General features: G+C 39.8%; 2 protein-coding genes across 6 annotated transcripts; one reads left to right on the top strand and one right to left on the bottom strand.

The window, feature by feature from the left end:
• The first annotated feature begins 457 nt into the window (after positions 1-457).
• Positions 458-16,515, top strand: LOC121970084 (alanine aminotransferase 2-like). Of its 4 annotated transcripts, none has more exons than XM_042520503.1 (15): positions 458-658; positions 1,219-1,269; positions 13,324-13,374; positions 13,546-13,611; positions 13,682-13,743; positions 14,317-14,395; positions 14,479-14,583; positions 14,670-14,780; positions 14,952-15,089; positions 15,171-15,245; positions 15,362-15,482; positions 15,550-15,707; positions 15,787-15,861; positions 15,905-16,048; positions 16,229-16,515. In XM_042520503.1, exons 1-15 carry the CDS (start codon positions 554-556, stop codon positions 16,343-16,345), a joined length of 1,458 nt encoding a protein of 485 aa, XP_042376437.1. In that variant the 5' UTR covers positions 458-553; the 3' UTR covers positions 16,346-16,515. The 4 variants fall into 4 exon arrangements, with proteins under 4 accessions (XP_042376437.1, XP_042376438.1, XP_042376435.1 ...); XM_042520504.1 differs by having other exon boundaries at positions 460-658; positions 15,935-16,048; XM_042520501.1 differs by having other exon boundaries at positions 460-658; positions 15,905-16,138.
• A 364-nt stretch (positions 16,516-16,879) lies between these two features.
• LOC121970083 (20 kDa chaperonin, chloroplastic-like) lies at positions 16,880-23,624 on the bottom strand. Of its 2 annotated transcripts, none has more exons than XM_042520499.1 (6): positions 23,524-23,624; positions 23,152-23,362; positions 21,989-22,168; positions 21,055-21,210; positions 17,399-17,476; positions 16,880-17,291 (listed from the first exon to the last, which is right to left on the bottom strand). In XM_042520499.1, the coding sequence occupies exons 2-6, from the start codon at positions 23,335-23,337 to the stop codon at positions 17,118-17,120; spliced, it is 774 nt and encodes a 257-aa protein (XP_042376433.1). In that variant the 5' UTR covers positions 23,338-23,362; positions 23,524-23,624; the 3' UTR covers positions 16,880-17,117. The 2 variants fall into 2 exon arrangements, with proteins under 2 accessions (XP_042376433.1, XP_042376434.1); XM_042520500.1 differs by having other exon boundaries at positions 23,152-23,341; positions 23,524-23,620.
• Between the last annotated feature and the right edge of the window lie 387 nt (positions 23,625-24,011).

Below are 24,011 nucleotides of genomic sequence, written 5' to 3'. Positions count from 1 at the left end.
CTTCATAATTTTTTTATTCAGATCGGGTATTAATCTTTTATTAAATTCGAAAAAAATTATTATCCCTAATGTCAATACACAATAATTAGCATAGTATTTTTTACCATCTTAAAAAGGCAGATCGGCCCATGATAGATTATGGGTTTGGTGAGTCAGCTCATCAACTCATTAAAATATAAAAAATAAATAAAAATTATAAATTTGGATGGCAATTAGGAAGCTTGAGTTTTTCATTCTAATTTTAAATTTTGAATTATATTTTATTTTCAATCCGCGAGTCAATTCGAACTGGTCACTAATGGTCCGCTCGGACCTGTAACTTGCCTGAGCTAATTTGTTTAGATTCATTTTTTTAAAATAAATTAATAAAATTACAATTCAATTCATTTAAATTGTTTGGTTTGGTGGGACGAATTAATACCCCAGGTCTAACCCAATCGACGGCTTTATCTTCAACGAGGTTTACGAGAGCCGGTCCATCCAAAAGAAGTGGCTCGCTACATAGAGGGCGAAAAGACGGCTGTTTGGCTCTTCGCACGCCTCCTCTCGCTCTATGCCTTCTGCTTCCCGGCCTTACTCGTCCCCCGCCGCTGTCATCGACTCCGACGCCATGGATTCAGCAGCTCCTGCTGTCACCGTCGAATCTATTAACCCGAAGGTCGGATCTTCCATCACTTTGTTTGTTATAAATGCCTTCGTTGCCACGCCTTCTAGCTTGGTAAAGAGGCCTTCTTGTTAAGCGCGAGACATATCGTTGCTATAAAACTCTCGACTTTCATTTTATCTGATCGATATTGTTCTGTTTGATGATTCGTTCTCCACCACTCAGAAGATTCATTTCTTTGCGTTTGGCGGCTAGAGTCACACTCACTCGATATCTTAGGTTGCTTATGTCTGTTCAGGAACCAATAGTATTTTCTATTGTGAAAATACAATAGACAAAATGTAATTGAGATCAACATGACCTGTTGATAAATGGCGCTATTTGTGAATGTAAAATGGGCCAAAATGTTTTTCCTTCCTTTCCATTGTTAAATTATTATGTTGTTAGATTTTTGTGGGGTCAATCGAGCCCAATCCTTCCAATGTGCCTCCATCCTTGGCCTGCAGGCTCTTAGAAACTTGAATTAGTGGTAAAGGAGAAGAGGCAACATGAATGTTATTTATATATTTTTTTGTCTTTTTTATGTTATTTATTTCCTTCTTTTTCTACTCCAGGTTTTGGGGTGTGAGTATGCGGTCCTAGGCGAAATTGTTAGCCATTCCCAGGTACTTCTATTCTGGTTAATCGTTAATCTGTAGTTTGTTCCCACTTTTGCAGAATGAGTAATATCATACCTAAGCTAGAGTTTTATATGCTTTATCCCATCTTAGATTTGTGTCAAGTAATTAACTTGGTTACTTGATGGTGAGGCGGCTTTTCCCTGTTCGCACTCTACCTATGGTTAGGCAACATGTGGCTTGAAGGCTGTCCATAGTACGAGTTATGTTCGAACCACAAACGGTAATCTCAGCTCACTATGATGCAATACACAAAAACACCAGCACACGACAAACTGACACAAATCTTAATATGGGTCATAATATGAGAGGTCGACAAACCACCTAGCTAATGGACATCAACAACATTAAAAATCATCACTTTGGCAATACTCTGTGAAAATAGGAAAGCACAATAAACTAACAACACTAATATAGGACATAAGATGAATGGTCAACTGATGTCGAAAATGATGGACATCATGGTAGAAGTTGTTATCCCTAAGCCTCATGAATTCTACAAACTGAAAGAGAATTCTAAATAGAGAAACCAACCCTAAGCACAAAGATCTAATAACATCGCAAGCATGACATAATAAACAAATACAAAAATAATGACAATGGAACCTGATTGCAGTGGAAGAGCCATTATCGTAAAACACCGACCACATCGAGGTCTCGAGATCCTGTGGAAAGAGGAAAGGTTTTCCGAAGGAACTAGGGTGATGGCGCCAAAAAAAACTCGTCAATGGAAAACGAGGAGTTCTATCAAGAAGTCATAATCTGGGACCAATCCAATATATCAAAGATCCACATCCATTATCAACCCATAAATGATAACGGAGAGTTCTACACATCGAACTCACATCCAATAACCCGAAACCCAATAAATCGGAGTTAGATCACTTAATGGGTTGCATAATCTGCATGACAAAACACATGTAAGTCCACCTAATAGAAGATTAAATTGAACAATCTCCCACTTAGGCTACATGTGATTTGTATACAACACACAAATTTAACTTTAGTTGACGTCAACAACAATGCTTGACTTTATGGGTATAAAATACCCTGTAAACCATCTAATCCATTAACTTCATTGATATATAACTAAAGAAGTCATACTTACTATATATGATCATAATAAGCCCCAATAGTAATCATAATATCAATGTCATTAATAACATAGATTAAGATGTGGATGTGTAGTATGGAAATTACATAGAATTTGATCAATATATGTCGATTTCCAACTGGTCCAAAGGTGACCCAAAAGGGTTTTATCATATTTGCTAACTCTTTATTACTAAACTACAATAGCAAATCATGATATAAACTTTATTATTCCAAATGTAATCTATATCATATTTACAAACATCATATGCTAAATAGCAGTAGTAAATCATGATGTCAAACAAACAAATAAAATCCCATGAATGTTTTGAGCTTTATATACGTACAATAATCACAACAATATGTTTGTTTTTATAAATAATATAGATGATCCTGTCCGAACGCTGAATCAACGGACGCTGGGCACGTGGCGCTCTCCGAACTGATGACGTGGATCTCCGGCCGGTCGTAGGGATCTCCGGCGAACCTGCAAGGAAGTCGGGCCGGGACGGGGTTCCCGGCGACGACCTTCCGACGCTCAAGTCAGGCAAGAGGAAATTATGAAGTGACTCCGAAGATGCGAGAATGCGTAATAGCGTACCTTCGTCGAAGTATTAGGGCTCTTATATAGAGCTATGGGGAGGCTTGTGCATACTTACCGAGGTGTACACGTGTCGTTTCCCATACCGTAGTATGGGCTTGTCAGAGGAACATGCCTGACACCATACTGCTACAGTCTGATCACCTCTCCGATGGGACAGCAGAACCTTCTGTTATACGATTCTGCGTATGGCCTGGTCGTCAAACATGCCCGCTGTCAGAAAAAGATGTTCCCCCATGTTCCCTCTACCTTTGTCTTCTTTTTCCCCGAGCCGAGTATCCATCCGCTCGACAAGCATCGATCCGACCGGACGTAGGTATCGGCCCGAACGGGTGCTTGGCTCAAACGGTTCCTTTACAGTATCGATGCTTCAAGCCTCGGTCGGCCAGGCGACTCTATTCATCATGAGCGTCGGAGACCCGACTCCCCGTCGGGTTGCCTTTGCTTCTGCTTAGACCCCGTTCGGCCAGTCGATCCCCCTTTTCCGATCGGCCATTTGATCTTTGACCTCCACGTGGCGTTGACTTCCCTCAAAGGGGGTCCCCTGTTCTTACCGCTGGATCAGTACCCATCAAAACTCTTCCCCTGAAGAGTTATCCATACGTTGTTTACAACCTTACTTGTTGTTTACAACCCCACAATGAAGGTCTCATACGCTTCATTATGTCCAATGCTCACCCTCATCGTACGGCGGCGGCGCCTCGGGTGATGAGACCGAGGCGGTTTGAAATGGATGGCGCGATGCGTGCTCCGGTTCTCGCGACCTGAATCCGACGGTGGAGGCCGCTCGGGCTCAACCCTATAAAGCCTTCGCTCTCTCCGCCTTCGCCGCATTTCTGCCCAGAAGCTTCGGCGTTTCAGTGCTCCGGCAGCTTCGGTTCTCTTCTTCCGGTGATCCCGCGTTCTTCGTCGATCCTCCTTCTTCTTTGTAAGGCTCTTTTTCTGTTCTATCTCTGGTTCTTGTGTTTTCTTTACCTTTCTTTTCCCGAGTTTTGGTCCTCGGGGCACTGTTTCGTTTGCCATCTTCTTTCTTCTATCCTCTGCCTTTCCTCGCCTTTTTTGGATTCGTCCGTTCGGACAATGACTAGCTCCTCTCAGCCTCAGGACCAAGCCCTCGGCCCATGGTATACTACCATGGAGTCGCGCTTCGATCGGCGCGACGCTGATATTCTGATGGATAATTTTGACATCCCATCTGACTTCGAAATTATCTTACCCTCTCACTCCGCTCGGCCACACAAACCGCCGCGCGGAGCTTTTTGTGTTTTCCGCGACCAGTTCACAGCCGGTCTGCGATTTCCCATTCATCCCTTCATCGTTGAAGTTTGCAACTTTTTCGGCATTCCTCTTGGAAGCCTAGTCCCCAACACTTTCCGCCTTTTATGCGGCATTGTCGTCCTGTTTAAAATCCACAATATCCCCCTCCGACCGGAGGTTTTTTTACTTTTTTTATTACCCTAAACAGTCCGAGCTGGGCACATATATGTTCTAGGCTCGGCCCGGTTTAGTTTTCTTCAATAAACTGCCTTCTTCCAATAAGCATTGGAAAGAATTCTACTTCTACCTTCGGATGCCCGAGCGGGCCCCCTTCCGAACGCAGTGGCAGATCGGACCACCAACCTCCCCTGAACTAAGAAGATTCAAGACCCGACCGGACTATCTTCATGCCGCCAACATGCTAGCCGGTCTGAGGTTTGACATCAATAAGTTCCTGCCAGAAGGGGTGATGTACATATTCGGCCTGAGTCCGATCAGGACCCCCCTCCCGAGCGGCTTCGGTAAGAATGTTGCTTGTACATTTGCCTTGATTGCTAATTGATTTTCTCCTTTTTCCTTTGCAGCGAACATTGTCATGGAGTCGGTGATGGCTGGAATTTTGAAGAGGAAGGCGGCGGCGCTCGAGGCCGCGGCGGCTAAAGAGATGGAGACGCTTGGCATTCAGCCGGTCGGCTCTAATGAAGGAGAGAGCGAGACAAATGTTGGGGAGTCGACCGCTCAGGCTTCTCTCCCGGAGCCAGCGGCTGGTGCAACTGCTAGTCGAGAGCCTTCCGTCCGGGAGGAAGACTCGGCTCAGGAGGAAGAGCGCCCCCTCCGACAAAAGAGGCGTCGCACGGAGACACCACTCCGCTCGGCTACATCTGCAGTCCATCCATCCGAGCGGACCACCGCTGATTCCCGCGGCAAAGCCCCAGCGGTGGAGGCGATATCATCCGATCGGATCCCATCGCAATTGGACGCGTCCGCGGGCCCCCTGGAGGCCATACCCGTCAGCTCCCTTCCGCCCGCTCCTCACCAAGTCCAACGTTCAACCATTTTATCCCAGTTTTCGGCGCCGGCCTCCGATCCTTCCCCGGCTTCCGCCCAGACGACCCCCGGTCGGCGCCGCACCGTCCGGGTCTCCCTGCATCTCCCTACCGAGGAATTAATGCCCGAGGCCGATCGGCCGACCGCGCCCGAGCATATGATCACAATGAAGGGACCTTTAGCCGAGATGTGGGCCGACGCTCGGGCGCGCGTCGCAATGATTCCCCTCAGCAATCTGGCCAACAGCTATATGCAGCAGGCCACGGGGGTAAGTTTATTTTCTCAAGTCCTTCACGCTTTCTTTCCGATCGGCTATTAACCATCTTTCTTTTGTCAGAGATGGGTGGAGGAGATTGCTGTCTCCAATCGTCTGGCGATGGTGGACGATGAGCTCAAGAGGCTACGGAGTTCGGGCGGCGCTCCTTCCCAAGGCCCATCATATGCCGAGCTGCAGAAGGAGCTCAAAAAGACCCAAGCTTTGCGGGCGGCGGAGCAAAAGAAAACGGCCGACCAGGCGCATACTCTGTCCAAGCTCGATCGACAGGTCAAATCACTTGACCGAAAAATAAGCCTGGCGATCGAGCGGAAGAAGACAGCTATCTCCGATCTGGAGAAGAAGAATATCAAGGCTCGGGGCCTGGAGCAGCGAGTCAAAGAGTTGATGGAGCAGCTGGACGGCGAGAAGGTGGTCCGCTCGACGGAGGCAAATAAGCATAAGAAGGAGTTGAAAACTCTGCAGGAGTCCCTCGCAGCCTCCCAAGCGGCCTTCAAGGAATATCAAGAAGCTGAGCCTGGTCGAGTCGCAGCCCTGGGGATGAATTACATCCGTTCGGAAGTGTTCTCGGAGAAAGTCTGCGAACGGATGTACACTGCCTTCGATCTCGCTATGACTGCCCGAGACCGTCCGGCCGGAAGACCGTCGAGCTCGACGAAAATGAAGTACAAGTGTTGTTTTAAACTCTTAGGACCAAGGCTCTATTTATAGCCTACTGGTCGAATTTGTCCATTGGCTGATGTGGCAACTCCGGACGCCTGGAGCAGATCCAGGTGCCCTAGCAGTGCACCTTATCTGCTTTGCAACGGCTTTTCAACAACTTGATGATAATATTTTATCCTTGCTCGAGCGCCTGGACCAGTCCGGGCACCTAGATTGGTGCTAACATGGACTCCGAACGTCATCCTCTCAACAACATCTCGACGGGGCACCTATGCTGGCCCAATGTGGTTCGGACACCCGGATAGGTCAACGTCGTGTTGACTTGTCCGACTGTTCCCATCGCTTGGGTGATTCTTCGGCTATCTAGAGTTGAGCTCACCCGAACCTAACTTCGGCCTTCTCCTAGAGCAGACTTCCTCCCAGCTTCTCGTCCCTTGGAAGCGCCGCACACGTCCTTCTCGTCCACCGGTGTACTCTTCCACAGCTTCTCGTCCCTCGGATGTATCGAGCCCGTCGACTCTCTTTCCGTGTCATTCTTCTCATCCGCCGCGTCTTCCGCTCGACTTATTGTGTTCCTAAGTCTCAACGCACTTAGACACAAGACATCAAATAATGCAGAGCCTAACTTGACTTGGTTGATCACATCAAAATCAACCCGAGGTACTTACACATAGAATTTTTATTGACGTGCTCTATTATTACCTGACGACTCTATTAGAAACTTGATGTCGATGTGTTTTCGCTTCGACTAACTGCGATTGTACTTTATTATCACAATTGATCCTCAATGGACTGTCAATGCCATCAACGATCTACAACACTATGACGAAGTTCTGCAGCCAAATCTCGTGATTGGTTGCTTTGTAGCATGCTATTAACTCTACCTCCACATTAGAAGTGACTACTAACATCTACTTGATGCTCTTTTAAGATATAACCCCTCCAACAAGCATGAAAATATTGCCTAAAGTGGACCTCTTGCTATCCAAGCATCCAATAAAATCGAAGTGTGAATATCCAATCATCTCCAAATGATCTGACCTCCGGTACACGAGTATGTGTCCTTTAGTGCTTTGCAAATACTGCATCACTCTTTTTACAACTTTTCAGTGTGACATTCCTAGGTTACTTACATATCTGCCTAACATCCCTACTATGAATACTATATCTAGACGCGTGCAAACTTGTGCATACATGAGACTTTCCATGGGTGACACATAAAGGAATTGTTCCATCTTCTTTATTTTAAGTTCAAGCCATAGACATTGTTGTAAACTGAATCTTTCACTTCTGGACACAAGTGTGTCACCAGGTGCAAAGTTTTGCATGTCATACCTTATAAGCACCTTTTTAATATACGTCTTATGTGAACGTCCAAGAATACCTCTTGAACGATCACATTTGTATCCACCAAGATTTTTTATTTCAAAAATATCAGATAGAAATGACTTAGTTTCATACAGTATACCCTTATTATTGTTTGCAAGTAAAATATCATCCACATATAGGGCAAGTATAAGAAACTTGCTCCTAACTTGATATAGATGACCATTTGATCAAATTTCTGGTACTATGGATGGGATGTCTGTTTCAAACCATAAATGGACTTCTTTAATTTACATATTAGGTGCTTTGACTCAAAATTCTCCGATTGCATCATATATATAGACTCCTCAATGTTACCATTGATGAATACAATCTTTACGTCCATCTAGTGTAGATATAAATCAAAATGAGTTATAAGTGTCATGATTACTCCAAGGGAATCTCTCGTCAACACAGGCGAGAAAGTCTCCTTGTAATAAGTGTCTTCCTTCTGAGTGAATCCCTTGGCAACAAGATGAGTCTTAGATTTTTCGACATTACCCTTTGAATCCCCATAGTTTTAAATATACATTTACAACCAACATGTTTCGTACCTTCAGGCAATTCGACAAGTTCTCAAACGTCATTATCTATCATAGACTTCAACTCTTCTTGCATAGCGTTAATCCACCTTTTACGGTTAGAGCATTGTTCGACTTCTTGAAAAGATGCAAGATCACTTTCCAACCCTATTGTCAAACTCATGCTCTTGGATATAAACACAATCATGAGAAATCGTTGATCTCCTATCCCTAGTGGATCGCACTTGTGCTTATGGTGATTCAGGTATTTGCTCATCAATACAAGGCAATATCTCACTTTAAGTGGAAGGACCTCCAATTGTGTTGAGATGACACGGGAATATTTTGATTCACTACTCCTACTGGATATGCAATATCCATAATGTGCGGTATAGTAACCATACCGTTACTGATTGCACTAGCAGTGACCACAGGAGGATTGCTTACATTTTCCTCAAAAGATATGTTCCTAACCTTAGTGCTCCCACTGTCCTCAATGAATTTGACTTTTTTCGTTTCGAAGAAGAATCTATTAAAGGGATCATAAAAAATTATACCCCCTTGACTTCTCAGAGTAACCTATAAAATTACAACTAACAGTTCTTAAGTTCAGTTTCTTTTCATTAGACCTATAAGACCTAGATTAAGCTAGACAACCCTGGATATGTAAATGTCTAATGTTAGACTTCCTATCTGTTCACATCTCGTATGGAATTTTAGTTATTGTCTTATTACTGTAATCTTGAGTGCTTCGCCCCCACAAAGATTTAGGTAAAGAAGTAAAAATCATCATACTTCTTACCATATCTTTTAGGGAACGATTTCGTCGCTCAACTACATCATTTTGAGTGAGAGTACCAAGCATGGTTTATTGAGGCACAATCTCATACTCTGCGAGGTAATTCGCAAAAGGTCCCGAATGTTGTTCACCTGATCCATCATATTGATCGTAATATTCACCTCCACGATCAGATCTAACGGTCTTAATTTTCTTACCTAGTTAATTTTCAACTTCGGATTTGAAAGTTTTGAACATGTCCAAAAATTGCGACTTAATAAGGTACAAATAGCCGAATCAAGAGTAATTGTCTATGAATCTAATAACATGTGTCTATTCCATGATATTTTAGGGAATGATCCATAAATATGTGTATGTATTAACTCTAAAACATCACTACAATGGCTAATCTTCTGTTAGTGGTCTTCTCCTTAACACACTCTATGTAGATATCAAAGTTTGACATGTCAAGGGAATCGAGAATTCTATGTGACATTAACCTTTGTAGGTGTTGTTTGAATATATGTCCTAAACGCCTATGCCACAACATAGATGAATTTTCGTCGGTCAATTTGCATTTCGTACCTATACTATATATAATTACGTTTTTAACTGTAGGAGTTAAGGTGTTTAATTTATACGGCTTATCAACCAATACTAAATTAAAGAAAATATTGAAAATTTCATTTTTAACTGAACAAGAATAATTGATTTGTCCAAAGAATAAATTGAAATTAAATTCAATCTTAAAGACGATACAATAAATGTATTTTTTAAATCCAAAAAGATATCAGTTCCTAAATAAAGCCTAAAAATATCATAGACTCTACTTTAGCTTTCTTTCCATTCTCCGTATAGATGTATCTAGGGGAAGATGACTCCTGAGACAATCCTGCACAGTGACACTTATATTAGTAGTAGCATCGGAATCTATCCACCAAGTCTTAGTGGATACCATAGCTAAATTGACTTCCGAACTAACAAGATTGAGAATTTTACCTTTCTTTATACGCCAGTTGGCGTATTTGGGATCGTTTTTATTCATATAACCTTTCTTCTTGCAAAAGAAACAAGTGGTCTCCTTATCTTATTTCTTATGCTCCTTATTGCCACAACCCCAGAATCCGCAGTTCATTTTCCCTTTCCTTTATTGTTGATCCTTTTTCACTTTTTGCTTGAACCTTGAGAACTAGATGCTAGGTGAGCACTCTTAGATATCTCACATCTTAGTCTCACCTCCTCTTGCATGCGCTGAACTATAAGTTCATTCAATGTCCAATTTTGCTTTTGAGTATATACAAGATCTTAAAAGTATTAAACCATACACGCAGAGACATCAACGAAATGCCCTAATATACTCTCAGACATTTCGAGTTTTAGTGCATTTAGACTAATGATAATATTGGACATTTTCATTATGTACTCTTTGATATTTCCTTTGTCATTATACTGCATAGACACTAACTTCGAAAGAAGTGTAGTAGTCTCGACCTTTTTATTTGTCACGAGATGGTGTGTAAGTTGGCTGAGGAAACTCCTAGCATCTTTCCCTTTAGTTATTGAGCCTTTAATTGATGTCAGAATAGAGAGTCTCATGATACTTAGGCTCATGCGGTTTGATCACTCCCACTTTTCAAATTCAACCCTCTGCTCTATAGTACTAGCACTAGTCAAGGGTGCGGGGCGATCATATCTCAATGCATGGTCTAAGTCCATGCAACCGAAGATTACGATTACGTACGCTTTTCATTCAACAAAGTTCGATCCAGTTAATGTGGAGATGTTATTAATATTGACAGTTACTGATTGCATCAAATTAAAAAAGAGAAAACACTGCTCACAATTTAATTAAAGCCAAGAATAAATATAAGTAAGATAGTAAAACATAAGATTATGCAAATAAAAGCATATAAGTGGGGTTCTTATGAGATACCAAACACAATATTGCATTTTACTCTTTGGACTAAAATGCAATTTGTTAGCGGTACTTTCTAATATAACTCAAAGTTTAGTTGCCACATAATGTGCCTTCCTTTGGATCGACCAATTATTCGCACTTTATATTTGTTATATATTGGTCCATATCTCACAACAACCTTAATCACCTACCCAATATTTCTTCCTTTGGACCAATATATTTTGTGCATGATCTAAATAAAAAAATTTTGTTCCTTAGTTGTATGTTACCTTGAACATATATCTAATATAAAAGTAATTCTCATTTAGGCCAATTATTTTTAGCATAGATATACATTTATTTATACAAAATGTATTAAACCTACCTAAGGTGTCTTCCTTTAGACCGACATAATAGTTCAACTTAGTAGCATATGATATTTCATCATACTTAATTGCATAGAATTAGGCTTATAATCAATTAATACCATACAACAATCGATTGGAATCAACCAATCGGTTACATCAATTGATTTGAAAGCCTACTGCATGCCACTTCTGGACCATCAATTGATTGATGGTGTGTGCCAATAGATTGGTATCACCAACCAATCCCACTAGTCGATTATAGAAGGTTCTGTATTCGACAACACATGTATCGATTGATTGCTATAGCATGACAATCAATTGATTGTCACCAATCGATTGTCAATCGATCCCAGAACCTTTTGTGCTCAATTTCAGTATTAGCAATCGACTGGTTACTTTAATCGATCGATCTGATCGATTTTGTGCTCGATTTCAAAATTAGCAATCGATTGGTGTAAATCATCAATTGATTGGCAACTTTAATCGATTGGGCATATCGATTCAAATCCCTACTGTATCCAACCTCAAGACCATCAATCGATTGGTGAAAATCACCAATTGATTGGTTGCAGTGGTCGAACCAGGTAGTAAATTCAAATCGATCCCATGTTCGTCCTGTCATACCAATCGATTGCAGAATGAAGCAATCGATTGATGCCAACTGATTAAACCAGCCAATTGGTTCTTTTCGCTAATTTAGGCTTGGCAATCGATTGCCCTATCACGAGTTTGCCCTAAACAGATCAAATTGTGACGGTTCTTCCCGAAGACGGCGACAATTCACCACTGTTCTTCGTGTTCTTCACGAAAAGACTTGGAAAACAAACCTATCCTAGGATTTCATTTATAGGATTTTTGATGATCAAATGCTAGTAAAACTTCATCTAACATGAAAACAATAGATCAACGAAAAACCCTAACTTTATTGACATAGCATACAATGAAACAACGAGGCTCTGATACCACATGTTATAAATTGTTATCCCTAAGCCTCATGAATTCTTCAAACTGAAAGAGAATTCTAAATTGAGAAAACAACTCTAAGCACAAAGATCTAGTAACATCGCAAGCATGACATAATAAACAAATACAGAAATAACGACAATGGAACTTGATTGCAGCGGAAGAGCCATTGTTGTAAAGCGTCATCCACCTCGAGATCTCAAGATCCTGTGGAAGGAGGAAAGGTCTTCCATGGGAAACGAGGAGTTCTGTCAAGAAGCTCTAATCCAACGGGGACCAATCCAATATATAGAGGACCTGCATCCGTTATCAAACCATCAATGATAACGAATCAGATTAAAGAGTTCTATACATCTAACCCATATTCAATAACTCAAAACCCAATAAACCAGAGTTAGATCACTTAACGGGTCGGTATCTTAACAACATAATCCGTATGACAAAACACATGTAAGCCCACCTAATAGAAGATTAAATCCAACACATACAACAACAAAAACCAAGCCTTATCCCATTAGGTGGCGTCGGCTAAATTAAATCCAACACATCAATGATGAAATTCTGCATATCCACTTATTTCCTACCAGTGTCCAAATACTCTTCTATCCAAACAAACGAAAGTGAGGAAAAAAGGCCCCAAGGGAGAGCCTACCTTCCTCCAACATCCTTTGGATTTCAACAGTAAGACAGTAGTCTGTCTCCAACCCATTCGAGCAGGTCACTTTTGGTTGTTGTTGCATTTTGCTCAAATGAACGAGTAGATCACATATTGACATTCTGATAACCTTTGATCTGCCTGATGAACTTTTCTAATAGTCAGTGATTCCTAAATTTTGGTGAACTTGTATGCTGAGCCAATATTTACTGATTGAAGATTGTTGATAAAATGTACAACATCTAAGGATTATCCCCTTATAGGTCTGTAAATACCATCTAAGGTATATGATAGCATGTGAGTTGTTTTCCAGTATTGGCATATTTGTAGCAAAAATGCATGCCTTTTATATTTGAAAAAAAATGAATTACCATAGTCCACATTCCTCGTGGTTAACCATGTTTTGGCGGTTTGAATATGTTTATGCTATGACATTTTTACTATTGCATTCAATAGTAAAATTGAACTTTTGTTTAATAGTGTGGAAGATAATTGACCTTCTGTTGATTTTCAGTAATCATATCACCTAAATACCATTTTTTTTTTTCAAACTCAATACAGCGATTACAGCATGAGTTACAAAACAAGCCCGGGTGTCATCCATTCAATGAGGTTTGTTTTTTTTTTTTGTTCTCTTTTGCAGATTTTAGGGCACAGCAAGTTTTACTTTTAATGTAATACGATAGCTGATGTTTATAGAGCATTTCTCATTTTGGTTTTCTTTTAGCTCAGATTAGCTTTTTCTCCCAAAAATTCATTGAAATTCTGGATTCTTATTGGCAGATACTTTACTTTAATGTTGGGAATCCCCAGTCTCTTGGTCAAAAGGCTATCACTTTTTTCCGCGAGGTGGGTATATAACTGTTTCTACTAGTGATATGCAATTTAGTTTCCCACTTATACTTAATGTCCTATTTAGGTTCTTGTCCTGTGTGATCATCCACCTCTTTTGGACAAAAGTGAAACTCGGGCTTTGTTCAGGTACATTTGAGCAGTGACTCTGCATGCACTTCTGTTGAATTAAATAATTTTAACAATACTGTGACGCACCAATTTCTTTGTTTTTGTGATATTCCTATGGCAATATTAAAAAGTCATGTTTCATATTCTAAAGGTTTCTTATTAGTATTTGAACTATTCATGCAATTAAGTTTTCATTAAACGGTATAGATGTTTGTCTTTGCCATTGCTCTTTGCTCTTTGGCATGGAATATATTTTTTTTTCTGATCCAATTTTATTACTTGATGTGGCCAATAGCCATTAATATAAAAGTAACTGGACAGAGAATCTATCCACGCTGGACCAATTGTCTCGGTAGTCTCAGAATTTCATGAGATTTCAAACTTTTAGTTGACTTTTTCCTAGCCTTACTTGGCCAATGAATACTAAAGATGCTATATTTCTTCTTTTTCCAAGTAACCTTGATTGAACAACATATACTGGCAAATCCCTCGATTGCCAATACATGATTGATGCAATTTAAGAAGGGCTCTTTAAAACTTTGTGGTGCCTTTTCATCTCACCTTACTGATGCAGTAATACATTATATGCAGTGGTGATGCAATAGCAAGAGCTCGGCATATTCTGGATGTGATTCCTGGAAGGACTACTGGAGCTTACAGTGATAGTTTGGCAAGAACATGCTTTTATTGATTGTGAAAATATTTCTCATCTCCATTTAATCCTAATAAAACTTAATTTCTGTGATTTTACAGGGTGTCAAAGGCTTACGAGATGCAGTTGCTGCTGGAATTGCTTCTCGTGATGGTTTTCCTGCCAATCCAGATGATATTTTCCTAACAGACGGAGCAACTCCTGCAGTATTTAGTTACTTTAGCTTTATTTATGAGACATATCAGACAAATTGCTGATCATGCTGATGAGTGATTGTTATCTTTTACTTCAGGTGCACATTATTATGCAGTTGCTAATAAGATCTGAGAAAGATGGCATACTCTGCCCCATTCCTCAATATCCGTTGTACTCTGCCTCCATTTTTCTTCATGGCGGCTCTCTTGTATATTCATTTATTCATATGCGTATTTAAGTTAGCTCTTCTTTCTCCTACCTTGGTAGGAACATTAAGCGTCGCAGTCTCTATATGATATTTCATATGACAGTTAAAAGAGTAACAAGACATCTAGTTTATTGGCGTTAAGGAGCTAAATGGTACAACTCTGGTGGCTAGGTTCCATATTACCTGGATGAATCAACTGGATGGGGATTGGAGATTGCAGAGCTTAAGAAACAACTAGATGAAGCTCGATCGAAGGGCATCACAGTGAGGGCATTAGTTGTGATCAATCCAGGCAACCCCACTGGGCAGGTTTGTCTTCTTTTTTGGTAGTATTTTTGTTTCGACCTTGCAATCAAGTTGTTGGATGGAAGATCTTTTTCTTTTCACCAGGTTCTTGCAAAAGAAAACCAGAAGCAAATAGTTGATTTTTGTAAGAGTGAGGGATTGGTTCTTCTGGCAGACGAGGTGAATGGCTATGTGATAAATTCTCTCCTTCACTGAATCCTTTTTTTTTTTTTTTGGGTTATAAACTTAGACAAGATATCCTCATTCCCTGTCCATATTGCATTAAATTGTTGTAGGTATACCAGGACAATGTATATGTGGATGATAAGAAATTCAACTCTTTCAAGAAGATTGCAAGGTCTATGGGGTACGAAGATGCAGATCTTCTTTTAGTATCGATTCAGTCGGTTTCTAAAGGTTTGCTGATTTCCTTTCCTGATGAAAATTTTCAACTCCTAGATGCTATTTCTTTCCTCTTCATCAGGTTACTACGGAGAATGCGGTAAGAGAGGAGGGTACATGGAAGTAACTGGCTTCAGTGACGAGGTGAAAGAACAAATCCGCAAGGTGGCAACTGTAAACCTTTGCTTCTCTAACATCTCTGGCCAAATTCTCGTGAGTCTCGTCATGAATCCACCAAAGGTGAATATTAATGTCTAATTATCAGCCAGCTATCTGGTTACCATTCTAACGATAACTTGGGTGGGTGAACCACCTTCAGATCGGGGACGAATCATATGAATCGTTCAATGCAGAGAAACAAGGGATTCTTTCATCTTTAGCAAGACGAGCAAAGGTATATCACCATATCATAATCATCACATGTCTTTGCTTTCGAGATTTTGTGTCTTTGTTGCTTTATAATGCAGGCTCTGGAAGATGCATTCAACGGGTTAGAAGGCGTAATATGCAACAAGGCTGAGGGTGCAATGTACCTCTTCCCTCGCCTACATTTACCTCAAAAGGCAATTGAAGCCGCCAAGGTTATCAATTCAGCCCCCGACGTGTTCTACGCTCGATGCCTGCTCGATGCCACCGGCATTGTAGTCGTTCCCGGATCAGGCTTCGGGCAGGTGCGAGCAAATGCTTAGTGTGTGTGAAAGTTTGCAAGGGGCCCTAGTTAACTTAATACTAAGTTTGTTATTGATTTGGTGGAAATTAAGGTACCTGGAACGTGGCACATCAGATGCACCATCCTGCCCCAAGAAGAGAAGATCCCAGGCATCATCTCCAGGCTCCACGCATTCCATGAAGCTTTTATGCAACAATTCCGTGACTAGAGAAGATTAATCGTTTGTGTTACAGTATTCAGATTTTATCATCATTGAAATAATGCAGCAGAAGATGTAGTCCAGTCTATTTATGATTTCATTGTTTTGGATGGACCGAGTTAATCCTGTTTACTAGATTGTGAAATTTGACATCTAATTATTAAATTGGTGTTTATCAATGGGCAGTTCAGTCCGATGCATCGACAAGTCATTAGAGAGCCGAGATTTTTTTATGCCTTATTTAAATTGCTGCTGTTATCATCCATTCTGGAACGAACAAAGGTTTTTTTTCCCTTAAAAATAAGGAATATAAGAACAACAGTTGCATAAAATCAACTCTACAGTAGATCCGTTCGGAACCAATGATTTGATAGTTGGAAATTACTGGTTCGACGGGATCTATTTTAGTTATGGGTCACTATTGCAATTTGATATGTTCTTATCATGTTAATAATATGCTTGGCCTCTTAGCAACTCGATAAGCTCAACCTTGTGCATTCCACGACCGATAGCAAAATCAATCAGAAGCTTAACAAGAATGTCTAGTGCAGCAAGTTATTTGGATAGCTTCATGCCAGTTCCATTTGGTCTCCCTTCTCAAAAAGAACGGAGGCACAATAAATGTTGCTTGAAAAATAACTTATTTTATCACAGTAAACAACATTAAATGTCTACAAAATTTGACACGCTGGATCAGAACAAGATAGTCTAAAAGTAAAATAAATGTTCTTCGATGTACTCACGAAATCGATCCAGTAACATGTGCAGGTCCAAGACTTGACTAAGAGAGGATTGCCATGACATCAGATGCTCTCAGAACGATGAATTCCGCGCCATCGCTGCTCTTGAACTCGCTTCCGGCGTACTTTGAGTACATGATGGTGCTCCCGACTGCAAGTTTCACTGGGGACCAATTGCCATCAAGATCCCTATTGCCAGGGCCAACTGCGATCACCTGTTCAATGAGGATCACTTGAGACTTCGACATTCTGGCTAAATCAGTCGATAATCAATGTAAAAACTTAAGCATCAAGTTCTGTTTCCTAAGATTGGACATCGCACCGTCCCCACTGAAGGCTTCTCCTTTGTAGCCTGAGTCAGCAGCAAGCCACCAGCAGTCTTCTCCTCTGCTTCTGCCACCTACAGAAAGGAAATAGATAAACGCTGTAGTTTGATTGTAGCAGTTCATTCTTTTTAGGAAACATTGAAAATTTCGTAAGCTTTAACAAAGAAAATAACAGTGAAATTATTACACATGAATGAAATCTATCAAATTATAACAAGACCAAGGCATGTTATTAACTAGAACCTACATACATAATTAATAAAATGCTAAAAGTGCCAAGATAAATTTTTTAGCAACAACAACCGAGAAACAATATTAATAAAATACTATCGAACCAGGTAAATATTGTTAACCAGAACTTAGAACCAAGATCTAGAATTAATCATATTATTTAGCCATAGACATCAAATTGAGGGCATCGATGATGTGCGTAGATTATATATATTATTTTATACTATTTGCCGCACGTCTACTTATATTTCATGCTTACGATCTATGTGTTTTGCACCATTTTCTATCATATTTCACTATAATTACTACTTTGCATCCAAAGATTTACTCGGTGTTTATTTTCATTTACAGAAGTATTTTGGATCGAAAAAGGATTCAAAGCACGCAAAAGAAGATTATTTGAAAAAAGACTAAGACCTAGCCATGCCCTAAGGCATGGCCATGTCTCCCTCATGAATGGACTTTGGGATGAAAAGGATGCCTTTCGGAGCGAAAACAAATGAAGAATACACTTTAGAGCAACTCCGGAAGAGAAAACAAGCAATCATGTCCAGAGACGTTGCCGTGTTCCTTGAAGCATATCAGAGTCTAAGCAAAGTCAAAATGTGCTCAAATTTCACCCACATGACCATGACTTGATGAGGAACAAGGCCATGAGGAGTTTCAGGGCAAAATCACATGGCCAAAAGGCACAGTCGTGCCTCCAAGCACAGGCATGCTAGATTTCAGACTACTGTGCAGACACAAAGTAAAACGGCCATAATGTTTCCCTCGGTTGGAGTTATGGGTCGTTCCAAGTATCAAAGTGAAGATAACTTCGAGCTCTACAACTTTGCTTCAGACTTGACCGTGAGATTTTACACGGATGTGCCCCTAACCGTGCCTCAAAGGCACAGCTGTGTCTCAAGGTGTGCATCCAAGCAGCACCAAAGAAAGGGTGGCCGTGCCTAGAGGCATGGTCGTGCCTCTTGTTCCAGCCAATTTTTGAAGGGGCCATGCTAAATGGTATGGCCAGGAGACCACCCATGCCTTTTTCCAGAGCAAACTTAGCTTGGGTCGTGCCTTGAGGCACGACCATGCGTCTAGAATGGCAGGTTTAAAGATTTGGCTGTGCCAAATGGCACGGCCCAGAAGGCAAAACAGAGCAGCTCATGTTCTGGCCGTGCCAAATGGCACGACCAAGCTATGTGGACAGAGTCAACTTCGCTCTGGCCGTGCCAAATGGCACGACCAAGCTATGTGGACAGAGTCAACTTCGCTCTGGTCGTGCCATAAGGCACGACCAAGAAGCCAAACATAGCTTTGGCCGTGCCAAATGGAACGGCTAAGCCATTTTGCCAGAGACAAGTTGGCTCTAGCGGTGCCAAATGGCTGAAGGGCGATTTGGCTGTATTCCAAGGTACGGACACCCCGTTCCCTTACCTCTATAGAAGAGGCACTTCATCCACTTGCTAAGGAGGAGGATCCAAGGTGAGAAGGGACCATCTAGGTCAAATTCTTACACTCAGAGACGTCATCTGGGCAATCCGAGGTCATCCTACTGCTCCATCCTCATCGACACTCCAAGATCTTGGATGCACTCTAAGATCTGCATCCAAGAGCTTCACTTGACATCAAGGATAAAGTTTTTTCCTTCCCTTCCTTAGGGTTCTTGAAATTCTTATGTATTTGAATTCTTGGATTGTAGTTCTTCAAATTATGGAATAGATTTCTATTGTTCTAGGATGTAGGAAGTAATTGTAATGTGTGGATGTTGTAAACTCTATTGAATTGTCAATTTCCTTGTTTGATGAAGCTTGTATGACACTTGTTCTGTTTGATGAAATACTAGCAAGTAGGCTTTCCTTATGAACATGAATTTATCTATCTAGATTGTATTTCTGTATGCCTAGATCTAATTTCTGAGTTAGATACATTGTTGTGTGTCTATGTCGGGGCGCGAACCTGAATTTTCATTAAATTGATACATAAATTGTTGTCTCTTTTGAGTGTACACCCCGATATAGCTCGGTATGACCTTAGGATATTTGTTTAACGTTGAGTATCTAAGGTAACTGTCCTTTTATATGGAACATAACCTCCTAAGGGAGAATAATTTTATGTATGGATAAGTCTATCACTTGACCTAATGGGCTTTCTCTAACCATATGCTACGCAAGTGATCTACGTAATTACGTACACCCGAGGGAGGCCTTGTGACAGGAGGTTCTCTACTGAAAACCCGGACTCTCTAAGTTACTTCTTCACTTGATAGCATACTTGGTTATTGGCAGGGAAGTACTCTGATACACCATTGTAGGGTGGTATTTGGTAGTAATTTAAACTGCCCTGCAAACATACAAGTGGAGAACTAGGAATGGGCGAATTCATGGCACAACATTCACCATTACAATGAAACCAACGACTTAGAACATTTTCTAAACTAGGACTTCCTTAGTTATCTTTCTTTTATTTTTTTCATATCTTAGTTGAAAACCCAATACAAACAATTATCGATTTTGTCTAGTTAAATTCAAAGTGCAAAACTGATTAGCATTTGATCTTCAGTGCTTGTGAGATCGACTTATATAAATTTTATTACTTGACGACGACCGTGCGCTTGCGGTAACACATCAATCCATTGTGATGAATTTCAACATTTTCCTAAGATAAAAAATTTAATTCAATATGTTATGTGTCAGTAAAAGTAAAAGTAAAAGGTAGGGATGTTAACGTTCGTGAACAATATTCGACAAACCATGTTCATTAATAAAACTTTTTTCAACATACTAAATAAACAAAGAAACTTTTAAAATGAACAAACTAGTTTGAATTATCAAGTTTAATAATCAATCAAACAAGCAAAAGTTTCAAACAATCAAACAAGTTTGAATTGAGAGCTCGATAACATCTAAACAAACCAAGCTCAAGCCAAGCCAGAACCAAGTTCAAACTAAAAAAAAAAAAAAATCAAATCAAACATGAACAATCATTTCAATGGCTTAATTCATTTTAGGTTCGGCTTGCCTCGGTTACCTTATCAAATATGCTTAAACACCCAAAGCTTAGCTCAGCTTGGCTTGTTTGCAGCAAGTAAAAGGTACATGATTCGAAAACCCTACCTTAAAGTTTGGTTGCTCTTCCCATAGTGATGTAAAAGGTAGACTATATATCAATCCCTCCATGAAGGTATAGGTAAATTTTAACAGGGAATGTTTTATAAAATTTAGATTCAGAATTAAAACGTAAAATGGCATGATTGTTAAGCAAACAATCTTCATGCATCATGCTTTCCTTGTTTTTAAATCACTATTTAAGCAAACAATCTTCATGCATGTTTTTAATTAATATTAAGTTGCTTGATCAGCTATTTGAATCATACAAATTAGCAAAGAAATCAGAAAAAATAGACAACTAAATGAATAACACGCCTCAAACATACCTTGATTAGAACTCGATCATTGAGTGGTTCTAGGTCCTTGATATCATCCGTTTCAAGAATACCAATGAGGTCATCTTCTTTCAGCAAAAGATGATTAGATCCATTGAATTCAAGTTCTGTTCCAGCATACTTTGAGTAGACAACTTGTTTACCAACCTACAACCAGATAATCCATATTGTCAAACAAGGAACAAAACTGGTAGGATCAAGACACAATAGCCAGTCCAAAAACAATAAAGCACATTCATTTCTCAAAAAACTAGGTAATAGTAACATTGAATTAAAGTTCTATTCTAGCATGTGGAGTTGAAGAGCTGCTTACCATTCTACTACCAGATACTACATATAATCAAACTTGAGCAACTGATGATGTCTCAAGATAAATTTTTGGTGGACACTGTTTAACGAGTAGAACAGCTAGGTCACAGGCTCAGGTCCAAGAATTAAACTACCTTAAACTATTATTGCCCCAACAATGGAATGGCTCTAAGCAAGAAATGAACATTTGGATAACGCACTTACAAAGTTTCATCTTCTCCAATCAACAACCCTTTATTTCTCTAATTAAACATGGGATCTAGAATCATCCAAAATGGAAATTATTGGTTAAGTGAAAATATAAAAGATTAAGTTGAACTTAAGATTGATACTGGAATCATTCCCCAGTTAAGGATTCATAATTTCCTTCATTAAACATCCAGTTTAAAATTGTACAAAGGGTAGATATTGATTAACTGAAAGCATCAAAGCTAAAGAAATTGAAGCATCACTCCTTCAAATTGATGACAGAAATCTCAATGAAGCACCAAATTTCCAGTATAATGTAAAGACAATGCTTAGAATAAATTACTTTTCTTATATATTGTTCAGAAGCCACAATAGTCTACCACTAGTCCAAATTAAATTACCATAAAAAAATCAAGAGAAGGAATACCTCAACTCCAATTTTTATTTCAATTTTCCCAATTGTTCTACCTTCTCCAACAGCAACCACCTCACCACTTTGAGGTTTTGTCTGAGCAGTAGTAGGCAGCAGTATTCCTCCACTGGTTTGCTCTTCTGAAGACTTGATCTTAACTAGGACTCTATCACCCACAGGCTTGATAGATGAGTACTGCAAAAACCATAATGAGAATCAAATAAAGTTTTTCACAGTAGAGTGCCTCTAGATACATTTTGATAACAATTTAAAAGGCATAAATCAGCAAGGACCAAGCAATACACAGGCCAAAAATTGTTATCCAGAATGGACCATGAGAAGCATATCATGCCTTCCTTATCAAGAATCATAAATACAAGTTGAATAAGATGGAAGTCAAATTTAAAATATCCAGAGAATGACAAAGGCATTGATAATTTAAGTTAAAACTCTCATTAGAATGACAAAGGAATTAATACAATTTATTTCCATTGTAAACGACTATATGGTGTTGAACTATATGGAAGCTAATCTGTAATCTACATAATTAACACAACATCTAAAAGTCATATACCCATTAATGGATCATGATAGGCAAATGAAATATTGGGTATCTAACCAAAAGGTAGAATAACGCACAACTCAAGTTGAAGTAAATAAGAGCATGATAAAGGTATTAACACAATTTAACTCTCAAATATGTGGATAATCTGTAACAGAATAATCCCATAATAAAATGCAATGCATGCAAAAAAAAAAAAAAACACCAATAAAGAAATCTGGAACACAAATATCCATCTATGAAGGAGATACTCAAATTTTATCTGAAGCAGCCCTGTCCAAGCACACTAATTAAGCATATTAATCCCAGAAGCAGAAACAGTATATCTGGTATTCTTAAGCTGTCCACCCGAATAGCATTTTTTTAGCAAACCTTTTAAAAGAGCCAGATGACCTAGATATAAATAAAATAAATTCTCGACTATTAGATCTCACAATGTTGGGGTCTGTGAGTAGGCAAACAAAAGGAAAACTCGATCACAGTCCAATGTACAGGTTTTCTTTCCATCTGCCACCCATGACCCAATAATATGTCCTAGTTTCCACAGAAAAATATAAAACACAAGCTAGTAAGCTCGACAACTATCCTAGCAAAGCATGATTTTAGTTTCTTATACCTTCGGAGAGATAACTGTAGCTGACTTGACGACAAGCCCAGAAAATCTTCTACTTTTTAGCACCAACCCTGGTGTTCCAATGCATGAAGAGGCGTAGCCGTCGGTTGGGGCAACACGGAGACCTTCGAACAAAGGCAAACTACGCACTCCGACCACTCCGCATTTAAATGGCTGCAAAGCTGCCATCAGTCTGAGGACAGAAAGACCTTACCTGAGATAAAATGGAATCCTCTAAGCAATATTAAGAGCGAAAATTTCCAATTTCACGCTAGCAAATGAGAATCATACAAAAACAAAAGTAAATCCTGGAATCGTCTGGGAACATAAAGAAGAGAATTGAAGGAGATTAAGGATCGTGAACGCGCAGTATACCAATCAAGAGGAGCAGAGATGAAACCCTAGCGACAGTGAAGTGGCACTTCCTCTTGCTTGCAGTTGAGAGCAGACGGCGTTAGACATTATCTAAGACGATTATGTTGTCTCGCGGGACTCGCTTAATAAACCGGTACCGTTAGGAAAATGTTCCCGTTGCCGCACACAAGGTAGATCCTCTGGACCCTAGACCGCTTTTTACTATCTAGGGGATAATCTCTTGGTATGGATTCATGAAATAAATGGTCCCTATTAATAAAATAGATAAGGATCATTCATTCCCATCCATTTATATCAAGGGAACATTTCTTGAATCACAAAAAATGATCCAGACGATCCCACACACGCGAATGTCCTACAAATTAGGAAAATGTTTTTGCTAAATAAATAAAAAATGGTCAATTGAAGCCCCACTGTCCCATCATTAACTATTAATTATTATTTTAAAAAATGTACATTAAATTTAAATCCATAATAAAAATACATAA

The sequence above is a fragment of the Zingiber officinale genome, chromosome 4A, assembly GCF_018446385.1.
Source record: "Zingiber officinale cultivar Zhangliang chromosome 4A, Zo_v1.1, whole genome shotgun sequence".
Taxonomy (NCBI): Eukaryota; Viridiplantae; Streptophyta; class Magnoliopsida; order Zingiberales; family Zingiberaceae; genus Zingiber; species Zingiber officinale.
The sequence above is the reverse complement of the archived record's forward strand: the minus strand, read 5'-3'. Positions and strand labels throughout refer to the sequence as shown.

Bases quoted from the DNA above. Each gene is read 5' to 3' on its own strand.
- LOC121970084 (XM_042520501.1), top strand. From the start codon at position 554: ATGCCTTCTGCTTCCCGGCCTTACTCGTCCCCCGCCGCTGTCATCGAC. The intron at 15,246-15,361 runs GTGAATGGCTAT...AAATTGTTGTAG, and splicing joins TGGTTCTTCTGGCAGACGAG to GTATACCAGGACAATGTATA. The intron at 15,483-15,549 runs GTTTGCTGATTT...CCTCTTCATCAG, and splicing joins GATTCAGTCGGTTTCTAAAG to GTTACTACGGAGAATGCGGT.
- LOC121970083 (XM_042520499.1), bottom strand. From the start codon at position 23,337: ATGGCAGCTTTGCAGCCATTTAAATGCGGAGTGGTCGGAGTGCGTAGT. The intron at 17,477-21,054 runs GTATGTTTGAGG...TCCTTTCTGTAG, and splicing joins ATGATCGAGTTCTAATCAAG to GTGGCAGAAGCAGAGGAGAA. The intron at 17,292-17,398 runs GTGCGATGTCCA...CTCATTGAACAG, and splicing joins AGAAGCCTTCAGTGGGGACG to GTGATCGCAGTTGGCCCTGG.